Source organism: Pocillopora damicornis, chromosome 3, assembly GCF_964200805.1.
Source record: "Pocillopora damicornis chromosome 3, jaPocDami1.2, whole genome shotgun sequence".
NCBI lineage: Eukaryota > Metazoa > Cnidaria > Anthozoa > Scleractinia > Pocilloporidae > Pocillopora > Pocillopora damicornis.
This window is the reverse complement of record NC_142672.1, coordinates 12,509,969-12,527,345: the sequence shown is the minus strand read 5'-3', so window position 1 is coordinate 12,527,345 and position 17,377 is coordinate 12,509,969. Positions and strand designations below refer to the sequence as shown.

The following is a 17,377-nucleotide window of genomic DNA, read 5'->3' as shown; positions in this document are numbered from 1 at the left end:
ATTCTCTGTTGGTGTCCCTGTAGGATACGGCGACGGGAGAAATAACCTTCTACATGAAAGGCGCAGACACAGTCATGAGTTCCATTGTACAATATAACGACTGGCTTGAAGAGGAGGTACTGTATAGTAAGGAGCTCCTCGTAATTTACACACAGGAGGAAAAGGTTTTGTTTGTTAAAAGGGGTTGTTTATGTTTCAGTCTTCTTGAGTCACCGTGATATGCGAACCTCTCTCTTGACAAACCTCAGGTTTACCACACCTATTCTTGACCAAAAGCACAGCAATTAGTAACGTTTCTTAAGAGGGTTGGTTGATATGCGTTAAGCGTGTTTTCCTTATCCTTTACTAACTTGATTCATGGGGGACTTGGTTGCCTAAACGCTTGCGCGCTGAATTCCGGGTGAAAAAGATTAGGTTTAAGGCCTGGCGTATCATGTTGCGTTTTTTCTTGGACAAAACAATTTACCTATTGAAGTTTCCCTCACCGCTCAGGAGTGTAAGTGGGTCTCGGCGAGTTGTTGGGGAAATCTGAAAAAATGCAAGGGGTTGGGTAACATTCGATGGACATACTTCCCATCCAAGAGCAGTTGCAGTATTCTTGGTCACTCTATGCCGAGGACACTGGGACGAGCTCCGGTTACTTTGTTACTCAGTCCCTTCGGTTGACCGTTTCACGAGTGTGTCTAACTTTTTGTTTTGGTTCTTCTCAGTGCGGTAACATGGCACGTGAAGGTCTCAGAACTCTTGTTGTTGCCAAGAAAGTCCTGACTGAAGAACAGTATCAAGACTTTGAGGTTTGTACCTACATATGCTTATATGCGACTAATTACCCTGAAAGGTGTTTTCTTGTTTGCCTTCGTTTTGTGTTTTACTTCCTTGAAGTATTTTTGATGGTCTCAAAATTGCAACGTTACAGTCTCAAGCTTTAGTGCAATTCATTTTCTGACGCCGTGTGTTGAATGTGTTGTTCTCATTTTTACTCTTCTTAGAAATGGTTATATTTTGGAATGTTTTCGTTTTTCTTCACAGCACCGATACAATCAAGCCAAACTAAACATTTCTGACCGAGCATCGAAGGTAAAATCTATTTGTATGCTAATGTTTCTATAAGCGACAGTGATCATCAGTGCATGTCAAGTTGAACCTCACCACAACCACCTCCTTCGGGCCAAGGAAAGGGGCTAAGGTAGAGAGGCAGCCATTATGGTGCCAATATGACACCTGCTTTTATAAAGGATGCAACATTTTTATTTTTAACTTCTCCTTTTGTTGCGCAGTACGGATCAAGTCTCATAACCTTTCACAATGAAGAAGAGTGGACTTTATTTTGTCTGCTAGAGCGCGCAATATTTGCCATTGTCGTTGAGTTATCTGATTTTGAGGCAATCGTATCAATTTTGCAGGTTATGGATGTGCAAAGAAGTTTAGAGCACGACTTAGAGTTACTCTGTTTAACCGGAGTCGAGGATAAACTGCAGGTAATAACTTGTAGAGTACATCGAAAATTAAATTAAGAATTTCGTCATTTATTATTGACAAGCTGTGTCTCTTTTTGAGGTTTTATTTGATTGGTCATTTACTCGGTGTTTGAAAGCTAATGGCCGTTGGTTTTATTTTGCAGGTTGATGTTCGTCCTACCCTTGAGATGCTTCGGAATGCTGGCGTCAAGGTAACGTGACTTGTAGGAGAATCAAAGAACCGTCTTGCATCGCTTGACTTGATCACAGAGAGTTGTTTGTCTATTCAAACATCCTCCAGCGTAGATGTGGGTCTCAATTGACTTTTAAGACTGCTGGTTCGCAGTCCAAAGATTATGCCGGGACATTAACGTTTGAAACTGGTTATTCTCATTTTGAGCAATTGAAGCGAGCTAAAGCGACTGACTGACTGACTGACTGACAGAAAGATGAACCAACTGACTGAGTGACTGACTTGACAGAACGAACAGAACGACTCGGACTGACTGGTAGAGCGACGGACAAGGTGCCTTTTGAAAAAGTAGTTTTTAACGCATGCATTCCTTTCGTAATTTATTTTCAGATATGGATGTTAACAGGCGACAAACTGGAGACAGCCACTTGTATCGCCCAGAGTTCACGGCTTGTAGCGAGAAATCAAACTATCTATACATTTAAACAGGTTAGTTTGGGATTTTGCATTTTCGAGCATTTTTGATAGGTTTTGGTTTTTCGATTTACTGGTGAACCTTGTGATGTCTACGTGCATACGATGGAACCTCTATTTAGGAAACATGCACCCTCGGGGCCAAGAAAAGTATGGTAGAGGTGTTCCTTCAATGACGAGAAGAAACGTAGCGGTTGTACAATAAATCTTGCATTCCGCAGTCACCGTTAAGGGTAGAAACATTCCATTGACCAGAGGAACACATTGCTGTTGACAGGACCACAGTGTTTCACCCTTGAATGGAACTGTTCCCTGAATAAAAGTTTCTGTGTATTCTTTGTGACGCTACTTTTTCTGCTGATTAAATTAAAAATAATAGCGGAGGAAGAAGCCTCAGGGTAATTCGATTTTTTTTTTTCTGTTTTTCAGATAAGCAATCGTTCTGAAGCACATTTGGAGCTAAATTCATTAAGGAGAAAGAATGACTGCGCGTTGATAATCAAAGGAGATTCTTTGGAGGTGAGGTTTTCATAGCCTCGTTCGGAGAGACTTGAAAGCGAGGCTGAGGATTTTCACTCATTTTTCAATCCAATAAAGACGAATATTCTCCACAAAACTCCTCGAGGAAAATGTTGTGTTTTGCCATATGTAAATTGCGGTTTGTGTATAATACTGAAGTATACAATCTTTACTTCAACATCTCGTTCAATTAATAAATCTCTTGATATGCTGCAGGGATGCTACTAACAGTTCGCAATCTCCAATTTAGAAGCGCTGTGTTAAAGTCTACGAGTTTTTTTTGTCACACTCGTTCTGAGGGAATCCCTCTCAGTAACCATAAAATCATTTTCCGCCAAGATCTTCTTATTTCGTCCAGTTTTTTTATCTTTTAACATCAGGGACTGAATGAACTGCACAAAAGAATATGCAACATATTAAATGAATTGCACAACAGATTATACAGCAGATTAAATTAAATGCACAACAGAACATACGACAGATCAAATGAACTGCACAACAGCATATACATCGGATTAAATGTGCTGTACGGCGAAATGGCTCGTTTTTGTTTCCAGAATAGTTATATTTGTATCAAGCAAACGTCCTTTCTTCTTGAACAACTTTTTCCAAAACAGGTTTCAACATAAAAGGGGGTTTGACACCTTTTCAATTTTTTAGGTCTGTATACATCATTACGAGCAAGAGTTCATGGAACTGGCCTGTCAGTGTCCTGTTGTGGTGTGTTGCCGCTGCTCACCTCAACAGAAGGCGGATATAGTCAGATTACTCAAAAAACATACCGGCAAGAGGACATGCGCAATAGGTAAGAGTTTAACCAGTGGTGTAAGAGGTTGAAAAATTAGTGAGACGTGAACTCGGTAGCCCCTCTGTCTCTTTGAAATTTCATACTTTCTTTTGTAAATTGCCTTTTTTCTGCAACATCTGGAGATGTCGTAGACGATCTCTTTCAACTGCAGAGAACGGTCTTTCCTCTGTTTTAACGGGAAGGGGCTTCAATCTTTTTTCTACAGTAGCTCTCCTTCTGGTACAAATCTTTAAACTTTGACTTTCTTAGGCGACGGCGGAAATGACATCAGTATGATCCAGGCAGCGGATGCCGGAGTGGGCATCGAAGGAAAAGTGAGCGAAATATTAATGATATAACTTCAAAATAAAAGTACCTCAACATAAAAAGTCGAGGAATTTGTTTTGTATGGCAAGAGGGCAAACATTGCACTGGGAGAGGCTGAAAATGTTTGAGTTATCTCCACCAAATCATGAGAAAATAACATGGAGTTCTAATGATTATTGATAATTCTTATTTTTTGTTGTTTGGACCAATCGTTATTTTTATGCCCACAGGAAGGCCGACAAGCCTCTCTTGCAGCGGATTTCTCCATTTCACAGTTTAGATATGTTGGAAGATTGTTGGTGTGGCATGGTCGAAACAGGTAATCAAAAAGGTTTTGTTTTCTCTACAGCATGTGTTGAAACTGGAGCTGCATCAGTTTTGCTTTGCCTCTCTGTGTAGTTTGTTTGGAATACCAAATTCAATTTCTCAAACAATCCAGAACTGGTCACTAACAATTTCCCGGGTTTTAGGCAGTTTACTTTGTTTCCTTTATTTTCTATTTGTTTTTGTTTGTTTTTGTTTGTTCGTTTGTTTGTTTGTTTGTTTGTTTTTTACCTGTTTTTTCACTTGTAATTTTTCCCTGGCTATCTCGAATATTTGCGCTGACTGACCGTTTTAATCTTTTGATCGGCGGTGTGCAGTTTGAATTTTACCTCTATCAATCCAGGAGTGGCCTAAATCTCCAGTCGTTGTGAAAATGTACGTAATAATTATTTTTTATCAGTCATGATTTTGTTTTCCTTTGCTTCATAGTTACAAGCGATCGGCAGCTCTTAGTCAATTTGTGATTCACAGAGGCCTGATCATCTCTGTGATGCAGGTAAACGATTACTCAGTGACATTAAGACAAATCAAGACACGATTTCCTTGTATCGAAAACTTCCGCCTACTCAGCTTTGCTTTAAGAGGTTCTCAGCTCGGTTAAACCTGTTCTCCGTTGTAAGCTTTGACGTAATATCTACAGACAACTTTCTCTGACTTCACGCGGACAGTGAGGCATGAGAGGTCATCTAGGGACTAGGTTGCCATTCCAAATTTGCCTTTTGGTATAGTGACACTGCATTTAGTTTCCTCATCAGAGTTCTCTCATTTTATATCTTGGTAGTAAGAAAAAGCGTGTGACGGAGAACTCTAATTGACTTCATGACGGAATCTTCTCGTTAAGACTTCTTGTTTCGTCGAGAGCTGATGTTTTAAATAGTTTTTTAACTTTGTTTTTTCCTTTTTATCTTGCAGGCAGTTTTTTCTAGTGTGTTTTATTTTGCGTCAGTCTCGCTTTTCTCGGGATATTTAATGATTGGGTAAGATTTACTACAATAAGGCCTGCTATGCATGGAAACTGCATATTTTTTAAAGTGTGAGCATTGTTTACATTGCTGGTTGAAATTGTTAGGCGTACAATAATTCGTGGGAGATGTTGAACTGTGGATCGTTTGGTCCAGGGTGGGGTAATTTTGCCGTGCGACTCTCTCCACCTTGGGGTATAAATGGATAATGGAAACTACTCGGTCAAGCTGACTGAATACTTGGTTACTTATCCTATACAAGGAAGTAGCATTGCTTTAAGTCGCTCCATGCTACCTAAACCTAAGAAAGCTGTAGCAACTATGCGATCCACTCTCCTCAACTTTTACGTTGCATTAAGTTAAGATGAGTCTCCGCCGGCTAATCACCTCTTACTTCAACAGGTATGGTACCATATATACCATGTTTCCAGTATTTTCTCTTGTGTTGGACGAAGATGTCCCCTCTGACATCGCCTTAATTTACCCCGAGCTATACAAGGATTTAGCAAAGGTTGGTAAAACTATTGGATTACAGTCGCTGCTTTTCGTTTAGGGTTTCTTTGATGTCGTCGTCTCGGATATTGTTAAGGCAACTAACAATTTTTATTTTTCGTCTTGGTATCCATAGGGAAGGTCACTCTCGTACAAGACTTTCTTTATCTGGGTTCTGATCAGTATATACCAAGGTAAGTGTTGCTCACTCACGAATGGAGTCTCCTCTATAACATAAGGATGGTCATTCTTATTTCTTGACAATAGTAGAACAGACGCACATTTTATAACCTGTGAAATTAGGTTAGGAAGGATGGATGGCAAAGGTATAACTTCTCAGCACTGTAGTAGTTTTGTCCTTTTGGCTTACAAAAAGGATGTTTTTCGGACCAGTCATTCCGTTCATTCGCAAAATTCGTTTCGTTACTAACTAAATCAGCGATACTTTACATGATCTCAAATCCACATTTGTTACTTGTCCATCCAAAACATCTTAACTACTTACCTACTACCTTTTAGAGCAAGATAATTACGCCACTGACTCCTCAAACAAGCGGGACATTATGGAGCCTTCCAAATATTAAAAAATTTTGAAAGGATAAAAAATGGATCGAACTTCAAATTTGTGCCGGAGCACACAATTACAAAACATTGCGTGACTACTAAGAGGACGCAACATTTACTTGTATACGTGTTACTGGCGAAGTGAAAGTGTTTCGCCGATGCTATTCCTCTTGAAGCGCGCCTGATGACCTCGCTTTGTTTTCTCTTTAGGTGGCATCATTATGTTCGGCGGCATTTTTCTGTTCGATCAGGAATTCATCCATGTCGTGACTATTACCTTCACTGCACTGATTCTCACCGAGCTGCTGATGGTGGCGCTTACAATTCGAACGTGGCATTGGCTCATGTTGTTAGCTGAAGTTTTCAGTCTTGCAATTTACGTTGGGACGCTTGCGATATTTAGACGCACCTTTGGTAAGTTTTGTATCCCTCTTTTTGTACGCAAAAGCTCCTTTTAATGGGAAACGCGGTGAGTTTTACGGGGAGGGCCTCAGGGACTCTCATGCTTATTTGGGATTGGGTAAGTGCATTTTCTCTCTCCACTTAGGAGATAAATTTTAGCCAGGACAAAGAGATAAAAAAAAAGTGAGTAGACAACCTGCTACAGACCACTGGGCCATCACATCTTGGGAGATTCTTGCTGTTTCTTGCTTGATAAACTGGAAGTTATGTGATGTTTGAAACCATTTAGACCAAAATCTCATCGATGTTCGTGAGTTCTTATGTTATCTTGTATTGCCTGGTTCTCACTCGTCCGTGAGCTCATTGTATAATTTATTTGGTAAATTACTTCACGTTCTTTATTTTTTCCTTTCAGACGAAAAATTTCTCATATCAACTGAATTTTTGTGGAAAGTGGTGGTCATCACTTTGGTTAGTTGTTTACCGCTGTACATTTTGAAGTATCTCAGGCGCAAGTACGCCCCACCTAGCTATTCAAAGCTGACGAACTAACAATGGTGACCGATTTGCAGCTCCTATAGAGATTTGACTGTCCCACAACTGAGTTAAAATTCGCAAGATGGACTAAAGGATTCGGTAATAAATTCGAATGACGTTTATTGGGCTATAGAGCAGTATAGACATAAGGATATATTTTTGTAAAGTAAACAATTAGTCACCGGATAACGCCGGTCGACCTAAACTAGGTCAAAGTAAGATGGATGAAAAGGGGAAGGCCAAGTCTTTGTTATTTTACGAACCAGTGAGATCCCACCCCACCTCGGTTGGGTGGGTAGGGGTACACATGGGATTTTCATACATGGCCGCATACGCTACAATGTCGTTTGGTTGTTGCATGAAAGATTCATGTGCAAGTTTTTTTGTTAGTGTCTTTCAAACTTGACCTTAATTTCGCAAGCTCGACATTTGCAAATCGGTAGGCGTCTCCTCCATTATTTTCCCTTTTGGTTGTCTTACCAATATTTGTGGTTTTCTCGACGCAGTTATTTCTGCTCGTCCAAATTGTGTGACGTTCCGCCCTCGAGGGGATGCTTTTCATTGGGGTGGGGGAGGTAACGCAGGTGATCCAGGATTTTCTCCTTTTTTTCCATTTTCTGCTTCATCCTCGTCCCTTGTACACTCAATTTAAAACTCAAGTTGTCACAAAACTTATTTGTATATTTTTGTTGTAAATTTCACTTAGTAATACGAAGGTAAATAATCGAAATATTGTTGCGAAGTTATTTAAGACTTGTGTATCAGCTTTCAAAGGCAATCGATGTTAGATAGGAACGAAATTTTGGAATCTCTGAATTGAAAGGATTAGCTTGGTTCATAAGAAAAGGCCAATGGTAAAATTTGGTGGACTATTTCGTCGATGTATCTCTTAATTTGATCTTAGTAACATTCCGAAAAAAGCACAATAAAACACTTGGATAAATAACAGATCAACACGTTGTATTTAAATTTTTATTGGCATCATAACGGAATAAAGTAAATTGAAACCTCAGTAAATTAAAGATATTATATATTCATCCTGTGGAAAACTGAAAAAAATCTCTCTTTAGTGTAATAATTTTCCCAGTATAACGAATCCTCATGAGTATCAAGGAGTTATCATAACCCTTGAAACAATTAGTGTTCAGTCTTCAAAAGCTTTATAATGGCCTATCCTTGAGTCAAACCCTTTTAGTCAGTAACCCCACCCCTTCCAGCACCACAAAAAAAGGTGGGCCTCTCAAATGAAACACCACTAACTTGTCTTCCAAACGTAACAACAAATTCAATTGATATGCGAGTCTTTTTCTCTGGAGATATTTCTCTCTCAAACGCAACGTTCCTTATGACTATGTTCAATTGTCTTCTTGCAAAGATTGAGTTTTCTGTAAAAATACTATTTAAGATGTGCTCGTTTCAGTTCCATCTTGGAGGTTGTTCGTGTTCATAGGAGATCCAAACCCCTTTCTCTGTATCTGCTTATGAAGGCTGTCCCGTTCTCCTCTTCTTCCCTACGGACAGGAAAGAAATTATAAGGAGTAATATCGGAAAGCTGCATGTAGTTCTACAACACTCGGAAGTGCCGGAGCAGTGAAGGGCGACAAGTTCGCAATCGGAGTGTGAAGCACAATTGATTGCTGAAATACAACGCCCAAGCAACCACTGCTCTGTTTTAAGGAAGCGTTGCGCCATACGAAAATGTGGAAGGAGTGGTGGATCCGCCGGGATGGAGCACTAACTGAAAGAATCTGCAATGACGCACACTGCTAACCATAGTTACCCAAAAAGGCCATCTTGGCCTACTGCCACTGGTTTGATTAATACTTAACGTGGATTATTTCTAAGTAGTTCAGAACACAAAGGTTCGATACTCCAAAATTCTTTGTCTACTCACATCGCCCAAGACGATCTCCCTGACCCAGTCTTCTGTCCTGTCCAGACTGATATTAACAGGGCGTTGCCTAGTTACTGGTGAAAGGGCACAACTGAGTATAAATTCTCTTGATAAGCCCTCTCCAGTTGGAGCCTGTTCCGCACTGACACCAGCTTGCTCTGTGTGATAGCTTTGACCTGTTGCGTTCTCTCCTCGCTCTAGTGTCGCAAAAAGTTCCTCTACCAATTGATGCTTCTCTTCGCTGCTGTCCTTTTGGCTGGGGCGTGCTACGTCAGGATCATCGGTATACCTCAACTGTACAACATTCGAAAACGAATTTAAAGGGAAAAAAAACCAAACAACTCACACGCAAAAATTAATGGAAGATGAACGATCTTACAGATAAGCTCTTGACATGCACGTAGGAAGGAATCACACCAAACGAACGCCCTTTAACTAGGGCACCTGATTATTATGATACTTTCTACTGATCCGAAAAGAGAAAGTCCATTAAATTACTTATTTCAACTTTAATAACTTTAATTACGTGAAATTTAACCACCCATTTGAAAAACCACAAGCTCATAATGCTACGATCGTCTAAACAAGGCTCCATTGCCCAACGTATGCTGGGTGCAAATCTACAGGTTTACAAAGGCCTTGAGTGTCTCTCAAATCTAACTCTCTTTTTATTACCTGAATTTTCTTTCCCTTTGTGGGTCTGTTTTGAACGTGCCATAAAAATCCACACATATTTACATATTGATAACTGTTCAGTCTTGTGGTTCGCAAACAAAAAGTATATAATGGGGCAAGGGAGATATATTATGCAGTAAGGACACTGAATAGTGACAGAAACTCGTTCCTATTCCCTATCAACCTAAGTAAGTAATGTAAGGACTAACTATCTTACCATAACCTTGATTTTGGCCAGCTGTGCTTTTGCATGATTCACACAGTTTCGACGACCAGATATAAACAGTTGAGTGTCTAAACAAAGACAGAAAAAAGAGTGTTACCTAAGATGTACAGGTAAAGAGAGTTTAAAAGGCATACCTGGACGACATACCAACAGTATACTTAGAACAGGGAAAAGAGTTCATTGGTGGTCACCCCAAGAAAACCATAACAACAACAACAACAACAAGAATAATGTATATAACAATTCCACATAAGCTGAGAACTAACAGAAACTGTGCTACAAAATTTGATGGAGTATAATCTCCCTCAAATGGGGATTTTTTTTTTTGCCGTGCTGGCAAAGTTGTACACCGAAAACCAAACGTGCTTCTAAAGAAGGCCAGAGAATGGGAGGAGGGGGAGATTTTCCACACCCCATCTTTGTGTGATAGAAACACTTGAGTAAGGCCTAGCACGAATGGGCTTTTTTTTTGTAAAAAGTCCAGTAGATTATTATATAATTTAGAGAAAAACATACAGCTGTAACTACCCCTGCCATGAAAAGAGATTACATGCAGGATAGGAGTGAGGTAGAAGGTTGGACCCTGAGCCAGAAAATTCCCATACAGATCTGAGTTCAGTTTTTTTCCAGAACATACATGTACACTTTGTACACAAATGAACTGCATGCTTGTGCTACAGATGTTCTCAACTTACCATTAATCATCGTAACACTTGCCAAAGAAAAAAATGCCAATCTATCAGCCAGGATGCTGCATCCATCTGACTGGAGGTGCTGAAGAACAACATCCGACAGTGGAACAAGAGCACCCTGATTCAAGATCAAATCAAGTAGTGTTGTAAATTACTATGTATCTACAGTCTATCAGTTTTTGTTTTGCAATGGCTAAAAAATCACCAAAATAGTAAACCTATCCCAAGAATAAAAAGAAACTGTGATCAGTTGCTTTCCTGAAACACGTAAAGAAGTACTCACAAACTGCTCTTGGAGAGCAGCAATGACACTGTAAACTTTCTTTTTTGCAACCTAATTGGGCAATAAAAATAAAATTTCAATGGTTAGTTCAAAGGCATATGCAAATAATGATACAAAGTTGTACCAAAGCTTTCATTTAAAGAATTGTAAACAGTTTGAATATCATCACACCATGTACATGTGGCTGCAAAGCTGAATTACTAAAATATACGTTAAGAAAATAATTCAGTTATAAACTTGTGCTGCATCAAAACCTAAATACATAGATTTTAATCAAGATGGATAGTAGAAAAACATTTTTGTTACAAACTTTAACCCTTTAAACTCTAAGAGTGATAAGCATCAAATTTCACTTCACAATATCCCCCCTGAATCACACATTAAGGTCATGAAAATAAAGGAAATGATCACCAACAAAAGAAGCTTTTGATTGGTCATTAAATTCTCCTTGTCAGCACCTTAGGAAATGTATAAAGAACAGCATGGAGAATATAATTATACACTGATTTTAGGTTGTAATGGGTTAGGGTGGTGTATTCATATACCTTGCACTGCTGAGGGTGACCAGTTATTGTAAGAACACACTTTTCTCTGTTGGCGTGTATCTTACAGCCAGTATCAGCCTGTGTAAAAGAGTAATTGAACAGAGTGATACAATGTAAGTGTAAGAGATTTCATGGATCTTGTTGGGTTGATTCCTGTGTATTCCTTTCCATTACATTTTAGTGTAAACCTGCAACTGTAAGAAACTCAGCCAGTTAATTGCTGATGCTTTCTTTTGTTTCTCTTTTCTTTTTTTTTTTTTTGTTTTCTTGTTCACCTATGTTTCTGTTTCTGATTTAACATTTTTTTTAAATACTTACATGTGTAGTACACATAAATGATACACGAAATAACCAACATCAAAATACCTGAATTTCTCTCAGCTGCCACCCTTTTAGACCTGCAGAAAGGAACACAATGTGGTCCTTCAAACTTCTTTTCCCAAAAGTCAACCACTAAAACTCTTTCAAGGCCAACATAAATTGCACATTTCAATGTCCAAGAATTTTAAAAATACCACATCACTATTCTAGTAAGTACAGATAAAAATATTTAAAGGAGACTAGAATCACTGAGTACATGGTAGACATACAAATACTGCTAATCTAAAGGTTGCTACTTAATCATACATTTCCCTCATACATGTACAGTTGATTGCAGAATACTGACCCTCGGTCTCTTCTTGTGTCATTTGAACCTCAACTGTCTCTTCCTTGAAATGCTCAGTTCTGAAAAGGTTACATGCAGTAAATAAAGGAATAACAGCAAAATCAGGTCCATCATTCTGCAAATGAACTGTGATCACAGAGTTACTACCCATGTTGTATAAAGTTGAGCTCACATCTACAGTGTAAATGAGCAATAATATCCCCAACATCTTGCAGGAACTTATAGTACAATATACACTGAATGAGTCAAGATGTCCAAACACCTACATGAACTCAATTACTGACAACATACAGCTACTTTTACATCAGGAAACAATTTGAGTGAATGTGTTGAAATATCATTATGAAAACTGGTAAGGTATCATAAACAAAAGGAGAAAGCAAGCCAACATTTAGATTGCCAGTAAATGTACAGTGTATTCTGTATTAGTAAACTAGAGTGTAACCACAGTGTACCCACCTTCCTGCTATGACAACCTGTTCATCTGGTTTTGGAAGCCCAAAACCTCTCTTATTTCCTAAAAAATAAAGCACAATATACACATAAGTGCAATACATGTATGCAATCACAAAGATGGTCCACACTGACAAGCAATTAAAGATTGGTAAATATGTAAGATATTTGCCAGATGCTAGCTCCAGAAATTCCCATGTCCATCACTGTAAACAACATACAGAAGCTGCAGATGAGTATAATAAGTGACGTCTCATTATTTTAAAATTTAATTACATGTAAGAACCAACAAACCTTTTTCATGAGAGTTTTGCCTTTCAAGTTGTAGATCACTCAGACTATGTCTCCTTGTTTGCTGACTAGCTGTAGAGGTAGGATCTTGTTTGGACTCGTCCAAACTCATGGATTTTCTATCTCGCCAGTTCTTCTGATCAGAGCCACCGCTCCAAAAGTCGATAAACTTTTCAGGCTTTTGTTCCCTGTAGTTTATCCCAGACAAATTATTGATAAAGCTGTTCTGTGGTTCTCTAAAGGCCACTAGTGGACTTTCCCTCCAATTTCCCACAACTTCTGGTGATTTGTTTAGAATTGGCATTTTACTTTCTCTCCAATTCCTACCTGGGTCTTCTAAATCTACCAATGGCTCTTCCCTCCAGTTTTCTGTAACTACATGATGGCCATGGATATCCTCATCTGATTTGCCAATGTTAGATAGTTTTCTCTCTCTCCAATTTTCACAATAAGCATTAATGGTGTTATTGTTTTGTGCTTCTTTCAAATTAACAAATGTTCTCTCTTTCCAGGTGTCAGCAACTATGTAATGACCATTACCATCATCCTGAGACTTGTCTGTTTTAGCTGGTTTCCTTTCCCTCCAATTCTCAGTGACTGGACTGTTGTCATTAGCATTTCCCAAGGATTTTTCAGAGCTTAACACTGTTTTTTCTTCCCAATTTTCTCCATCCCTTTCAGTGGTTTTATTCTTTGGATCACCAATTTTTTTCTCACTAGGGACAATGTTTAAATGCTGCTCTTCAGGACTTGCTGCAATTGATTTGAGTGGACAAGTATTAATAACTAACCCAGAAGACAGCTCCTTGACCTCAGAAGAGTTTATCGAATTTGATAAAACCTTTCCAATGGTGGTCACATCATCATTAATTATGTTTTCTTCTGTATCTGACAGTGACAAAGATGCCATTCTGGTGACTAAACATTCAGAATCCGAGGTTAGTGAGGAATCACTCTTGAATGAATGTCTCGGCTCTCTAAATTCCTCCCAATGTAAGGCAGGATGAACCTCACGTATTTTCTTCTCAAAGCCCACTTTGTCATTCTTAGCAAAAACATCATCACTACCATCACTTGAGTTGGAAGAAGAGGATGCTTCTTGAAGAATATTGTTAGTGAGAGAAACATGGGGTGCAAGTTTATTCAAAGATAAAGGCTGTTTACATGTAGCCAATTTCTCACCATCACCAAAAGGATATAATTTGAGATAAGCCTCCTTGTCTTTCTCCTTGAGAATTGCTTCCTGAGCTAATGAAAGCTCTTGCTGTATGTTCCCAAATGACTTTCGTAATTCAGACTCATTAATTCTCAGCACTGCAACAGGCTTGATTCTTCTAAGATCAGCACCCTCTGCCTTAGCATCAACCATTCTTGATTCATTTCGGGAGGAAATTGCTTCAGTTTGGACATGTGTATCTCTGCATGACAAATCCTTCTGATGTTGGTCAAAAAACTGCACAGAGAATTCAATAACTACTCAGGCAAAACATAACAAGGTTTGAATGACATGGTCACGTGTGCATTCACTTAATTTGCATACGTTATTGACCAAGCAAGACAGCTGGAGGATGGTCAAGTCCTTTTTTAGCATTTTCATGGACCAAGATGAGGTCAAGGTCCATTAAAATGTAAAAAAAGAACAATTCTAATATCTAGTCATCTTGACTGAACAAGTGTAGTCCCAGGCAGGCAATACACTATGTTGCAATAGGGCAGGATGCCATCCTTAGAAAAATAGGTGCAATTACAAGAAGGATCAAAATTAAGGTCTGTACCACACATTCAACTGTTACTGACTTTTAATTCCATTGATTTTAAGGAGGCACTGATAAAGAATTTCTGAACTTCCTTTGTTTCATGCAAAAGCCAATTGTTTGATGCATTCCTTTAATATTCTTAACCCTTTCACTCCCAAGATTTAATTAGTAATTCTCCTTACTGTCTGCCATACAATTCTTATGATGTTAGTTCAGAGAATTTGGTATTGGATCAACTAATAATCCCATGATTGATATTCTTCTCTATTCTCATCACCTGCCTGCTTGATATTGTATTCATATTGTAAGGAGAAATTCTGTCTTGGTCACTTGTGGGGGTGAAAGGTTTAACTACGTTGTTGTTTTGCAAAAGCTGCCAATAAACTAGATATATTGCCGCAAATAAAACAAAAACATTCTTATCATAGTCATATTCTTTAGTAGTCCAATGGCACAACATCTTTTAATAGGAATGCAACACTGTTAATGAACACCCTGCTTGGAAGTGCCTGACTGCAACTGTAACAGCTTCAAGTTATACATGATTAAAATAAAATCTTGATGTACCTTTAAATATGCTCCCTTGTAATAATTCTTTGTTGCCTCTGACACCTTCCAACCAGATGACCGTAATTCCTGAATCTCAAGTAGCCGAAACCTAGAGTACTTTGAAATCTCTCCAGAAATTAACTTGTTACTGATCATCTGGAATGTTCGTTCTGTATTTACAGGACACTTCTCTTCAAGAAACTTCCCACAGGCTTTAAGAATGTCACACTGGGCATCACAAAATGCTTCACTAACCCATAAGTTTGGAGCAAGAGGTTTGCTGTATGGCCACAAAGCCCTAGCAATTTCTTCCAGGTAGCTCTGAACAGCCTCTAAGTGTGAAGAAGGGATATCAGTTAACCTGCTCAGATTGTGCAGGAGGGAAACAACATTAAACTGAAGTGTGTTTGGAGTGCCAAGATGAGTTAGTACTTTCAATAATTCCTCACAAGCCATTTCCAACTCAGTAAGCAATGAAGAACCATTTTGCACATTGACAAGGTCATAAAAGAGCTGTGCTATAGTTGGTTCTTTGTATCTGTCAACCTTGCAACAGGAGCAAAACACATTGAATGTTTCACTGGTGTTCTCAGCGTCACCCAACAAGGTCTGACAAGTCCTCATAACTTCCTCTGAATTCTCACCGCCATTTGCCAAGGAATAAAGCTGTTTTTCAAGTTCAACCAGCCTAGGTTTATTTCTACAAAAATCAACCCTTTCCACGACTGGACTACTGATAGAATTTTGAGAATTTCTTCTTAAAAGACATTTCTGATCCTCAGAGGGTCTTCTTGTCTGTGAAGCTAAAGCCATTCCTGCTACTTTTATCTCCCACTACATATAAATCTGTGGATTCAAAATACATTATTTTAACACTAATTGCTAATTCCAACTGCACATACATGCATGTGTAACAAAATTTCAATCTGAAAAATTTTCCCTTCAACAGTGAATGTTGATTCACACTACTGGGGAAAGGGGGGCTTCCTGTGACATCTTAATTCCTTAAAAGACCTCCGAAGAATTCAAGCAACCTTGTTCTTATCTTGATCTGTAGGGTATTCATAAGAAACAGTACAAGCGTGGCACGAAGTCCAAAGTTACCCAATTCTGAGATGCAAAAAACACTGAGCTTGAATTTTGACACTTACAACTGGGAAAGATTTCTGCATAACCCCTACTAAAACTGTACGCTAACACAAAGGCTTTGTCCAAAAGGAAATGTCCCCATTGTTTTCGTTTACCCAAACCACACGGATAGGAAGTGCGGGATTCTGCGGAAATTTTTCCAAAGGAAAAAAACACAATTTCGAGAGACTGGAAATGAGATCTAAAAATTTGTTTCGATAGAAAAAAAAGATTACCTCCCTCAATCTCTTGGCACTTAGTATAGAGACAATTTTGAGAGTGTTAAACGCTGACAGATTACAACTACAAGTGATCCGTTTACGGTTGATATTTATAGAAACCCGAAAAAAACAAACGACAAGAAACGATCATGAAACTTCGCTAGCTGACATAACTTCAAGCATATTAAAAACCTCCGCTAGCAATTCAAGCAAATAATTTAATTTGTTACAGGATACAAAGCAGAAAAAGAGGGTTGCATAGGATTACACGTATTATGTTTTTTATAAGCTGTCGTTATATTTCCTGAGAAGCTTTATTGAGTCCACAATCCGTTTTTGTTTACCATGTTGATTTTTGAAAGGATATATATACAATTATATCGTTAACCTTGACCTAAAGTGTGGTTGAAAAGGGATTTCTTTCCGTTCTCTCATAAAACCAACCTTCCTGGCCGAAGAATAAGCTTGCGACATCTGTTAACTTCAAATGGAAATTTCCCGTGGAAAAGGTGTGAATTTTTGCCATGGGACATCAAACGAAAGTTCCGACCGAGTCCATTCAAACTTAGCGACTAAAAGATACTGTTTTAAAGTATGAATTTTAGAAAGGATCAACAACGTCCCTTAAAGGTAGGAGGTACGGAGAATTCAGAAACCCGACGCACCGAGGTTTTAAAGGCGCAGAAACTGTCTCCATCTGTTCCGCGTGGTTTTCCAACGAGAGACATCCGGCAGTTAAAATACAAATCAACAAAGGCAAAATATTTGACAGCATCTAAATAAGTTATTATACCTTAAACTGTAGCTACTGGCTAAATTCATTGTACCTTTAAGTGAAAAGTCGTAACCTGCCGGGACTACCAGTAACCAAAATAAACACAGCTTGCTGAGCACGACACAAATGGTTCAGTGAACGTCACACGAGACCAACTTTCCCGGGAAAGCTCATCTGACAATC

At 38.8% G+C, this 17,377-nt stretch overlaps 2 protein-coding genes across 5 annotated transcripts in view; one reads left to right on the top strand and one right to left on the bottom strand.

Annotated features, from left to right (window-relative positions):
- Positions 1-8,050, top strand: part of LOC113675607 (putative phospholipid-transporting ATPase IIA) — a 23,954-nt gene extending 15,904 nt beyond the window's left edge. Inside the window, exons 19-34 of the mRNA XM_027192197.2 lie at positions 24-116; positions 711-794; positions 1,030-1,077; positions 1,404-1,478; positions 1,622-1,669; positions 2,041-2,139; positions 2,554-2,643; positions 3,304-3,448; positions 3,701-3,765; positions 3,988-4,076; positions 4,511-4,577; positions 4,994-5,058; positions 5,446-5,554; positions 5,672-5,729; positions 6,310-6,513; positions 6,917-8,050. Of these exons, the coding sequence (XP_027047998.2) occupies positions 24-116; positions 711-794; positions 1,030-1,077; positions 1,404-1,478; positions 1,622-1,669; positions 2,041-2,139; positions 2,554-2,643; positions 3,304-3,448; positions 3,701-3,765; positions 3,988-4,076; positions 4,511-4,577; positions 4,994-5,058; positions 5,446-5,554; positions 5,672-5,729; positions 6,310-6,513; positions 6,917-7,053 (1,476 nt within the window). The 3' untranslated portion in view covers positions 7,054-8,050. The remainder of the gene's footprint in view (positions 1-23; positions 117-710; positions 795-1,029; positions 1,078-1,403; positions 1,479-1,621; positions 1,670-2,040; positions 2,140-2,553; positions 2,644-3,303; positions 3,449-3,700; positions 3,766-3,987; positions 4,077-4,510; positions 4,578-4,993; positions 5,059-5,445; positions 5,555-5,671; positions 5,730-6,309; positions 6,514-6,916) is intronic.
- LOC113675608 (uncharacterized) lies at positions 7,997-17,377 on the bottom strand. 4 transcript variants are annotated; one of them, XM_027192200.2, is made up of 12 exons: positions 17,247-17,377; positions 15,089-15,916; positions 12,768-14,217; positions 12,480-12,537; positions 12,021-12,079; positions 11,720-11,751; positions 11,354-11,431; positions 10,809-10,859; positions 10,529-10,643; positions 9,825-9,901; positions 8,933-9,226; positions 7,997-8,549 (listed from the first exon to the last, which is right to left on the bottom strand). In XM_027192200.2, exons 2-12 carry the CDS (start codon positions 15,881-15,883, stop codon positions 8,439-8,441), a joined length of 3,120 nt encoding a protein of 1,039 aa, XP_027048001.2. In that variant the 5' UTR covers positions 15,884-15,916; positions 17,247-17,377; the 3' UTR covers positions 7,997-8,438. The 4 variants fall into 4 exon arrangements, with proteins under 4 accessions (XP_027048001.2, XP_089058017.1, XP_089058018.1 ...); XM_089201891.1 differs by having other exon boundaries at positions 17,213-17,332; XM_089201892.1 differs by lacking the exon at positions 17,247-17,377 and adding an exon at positions 17,085-17,186.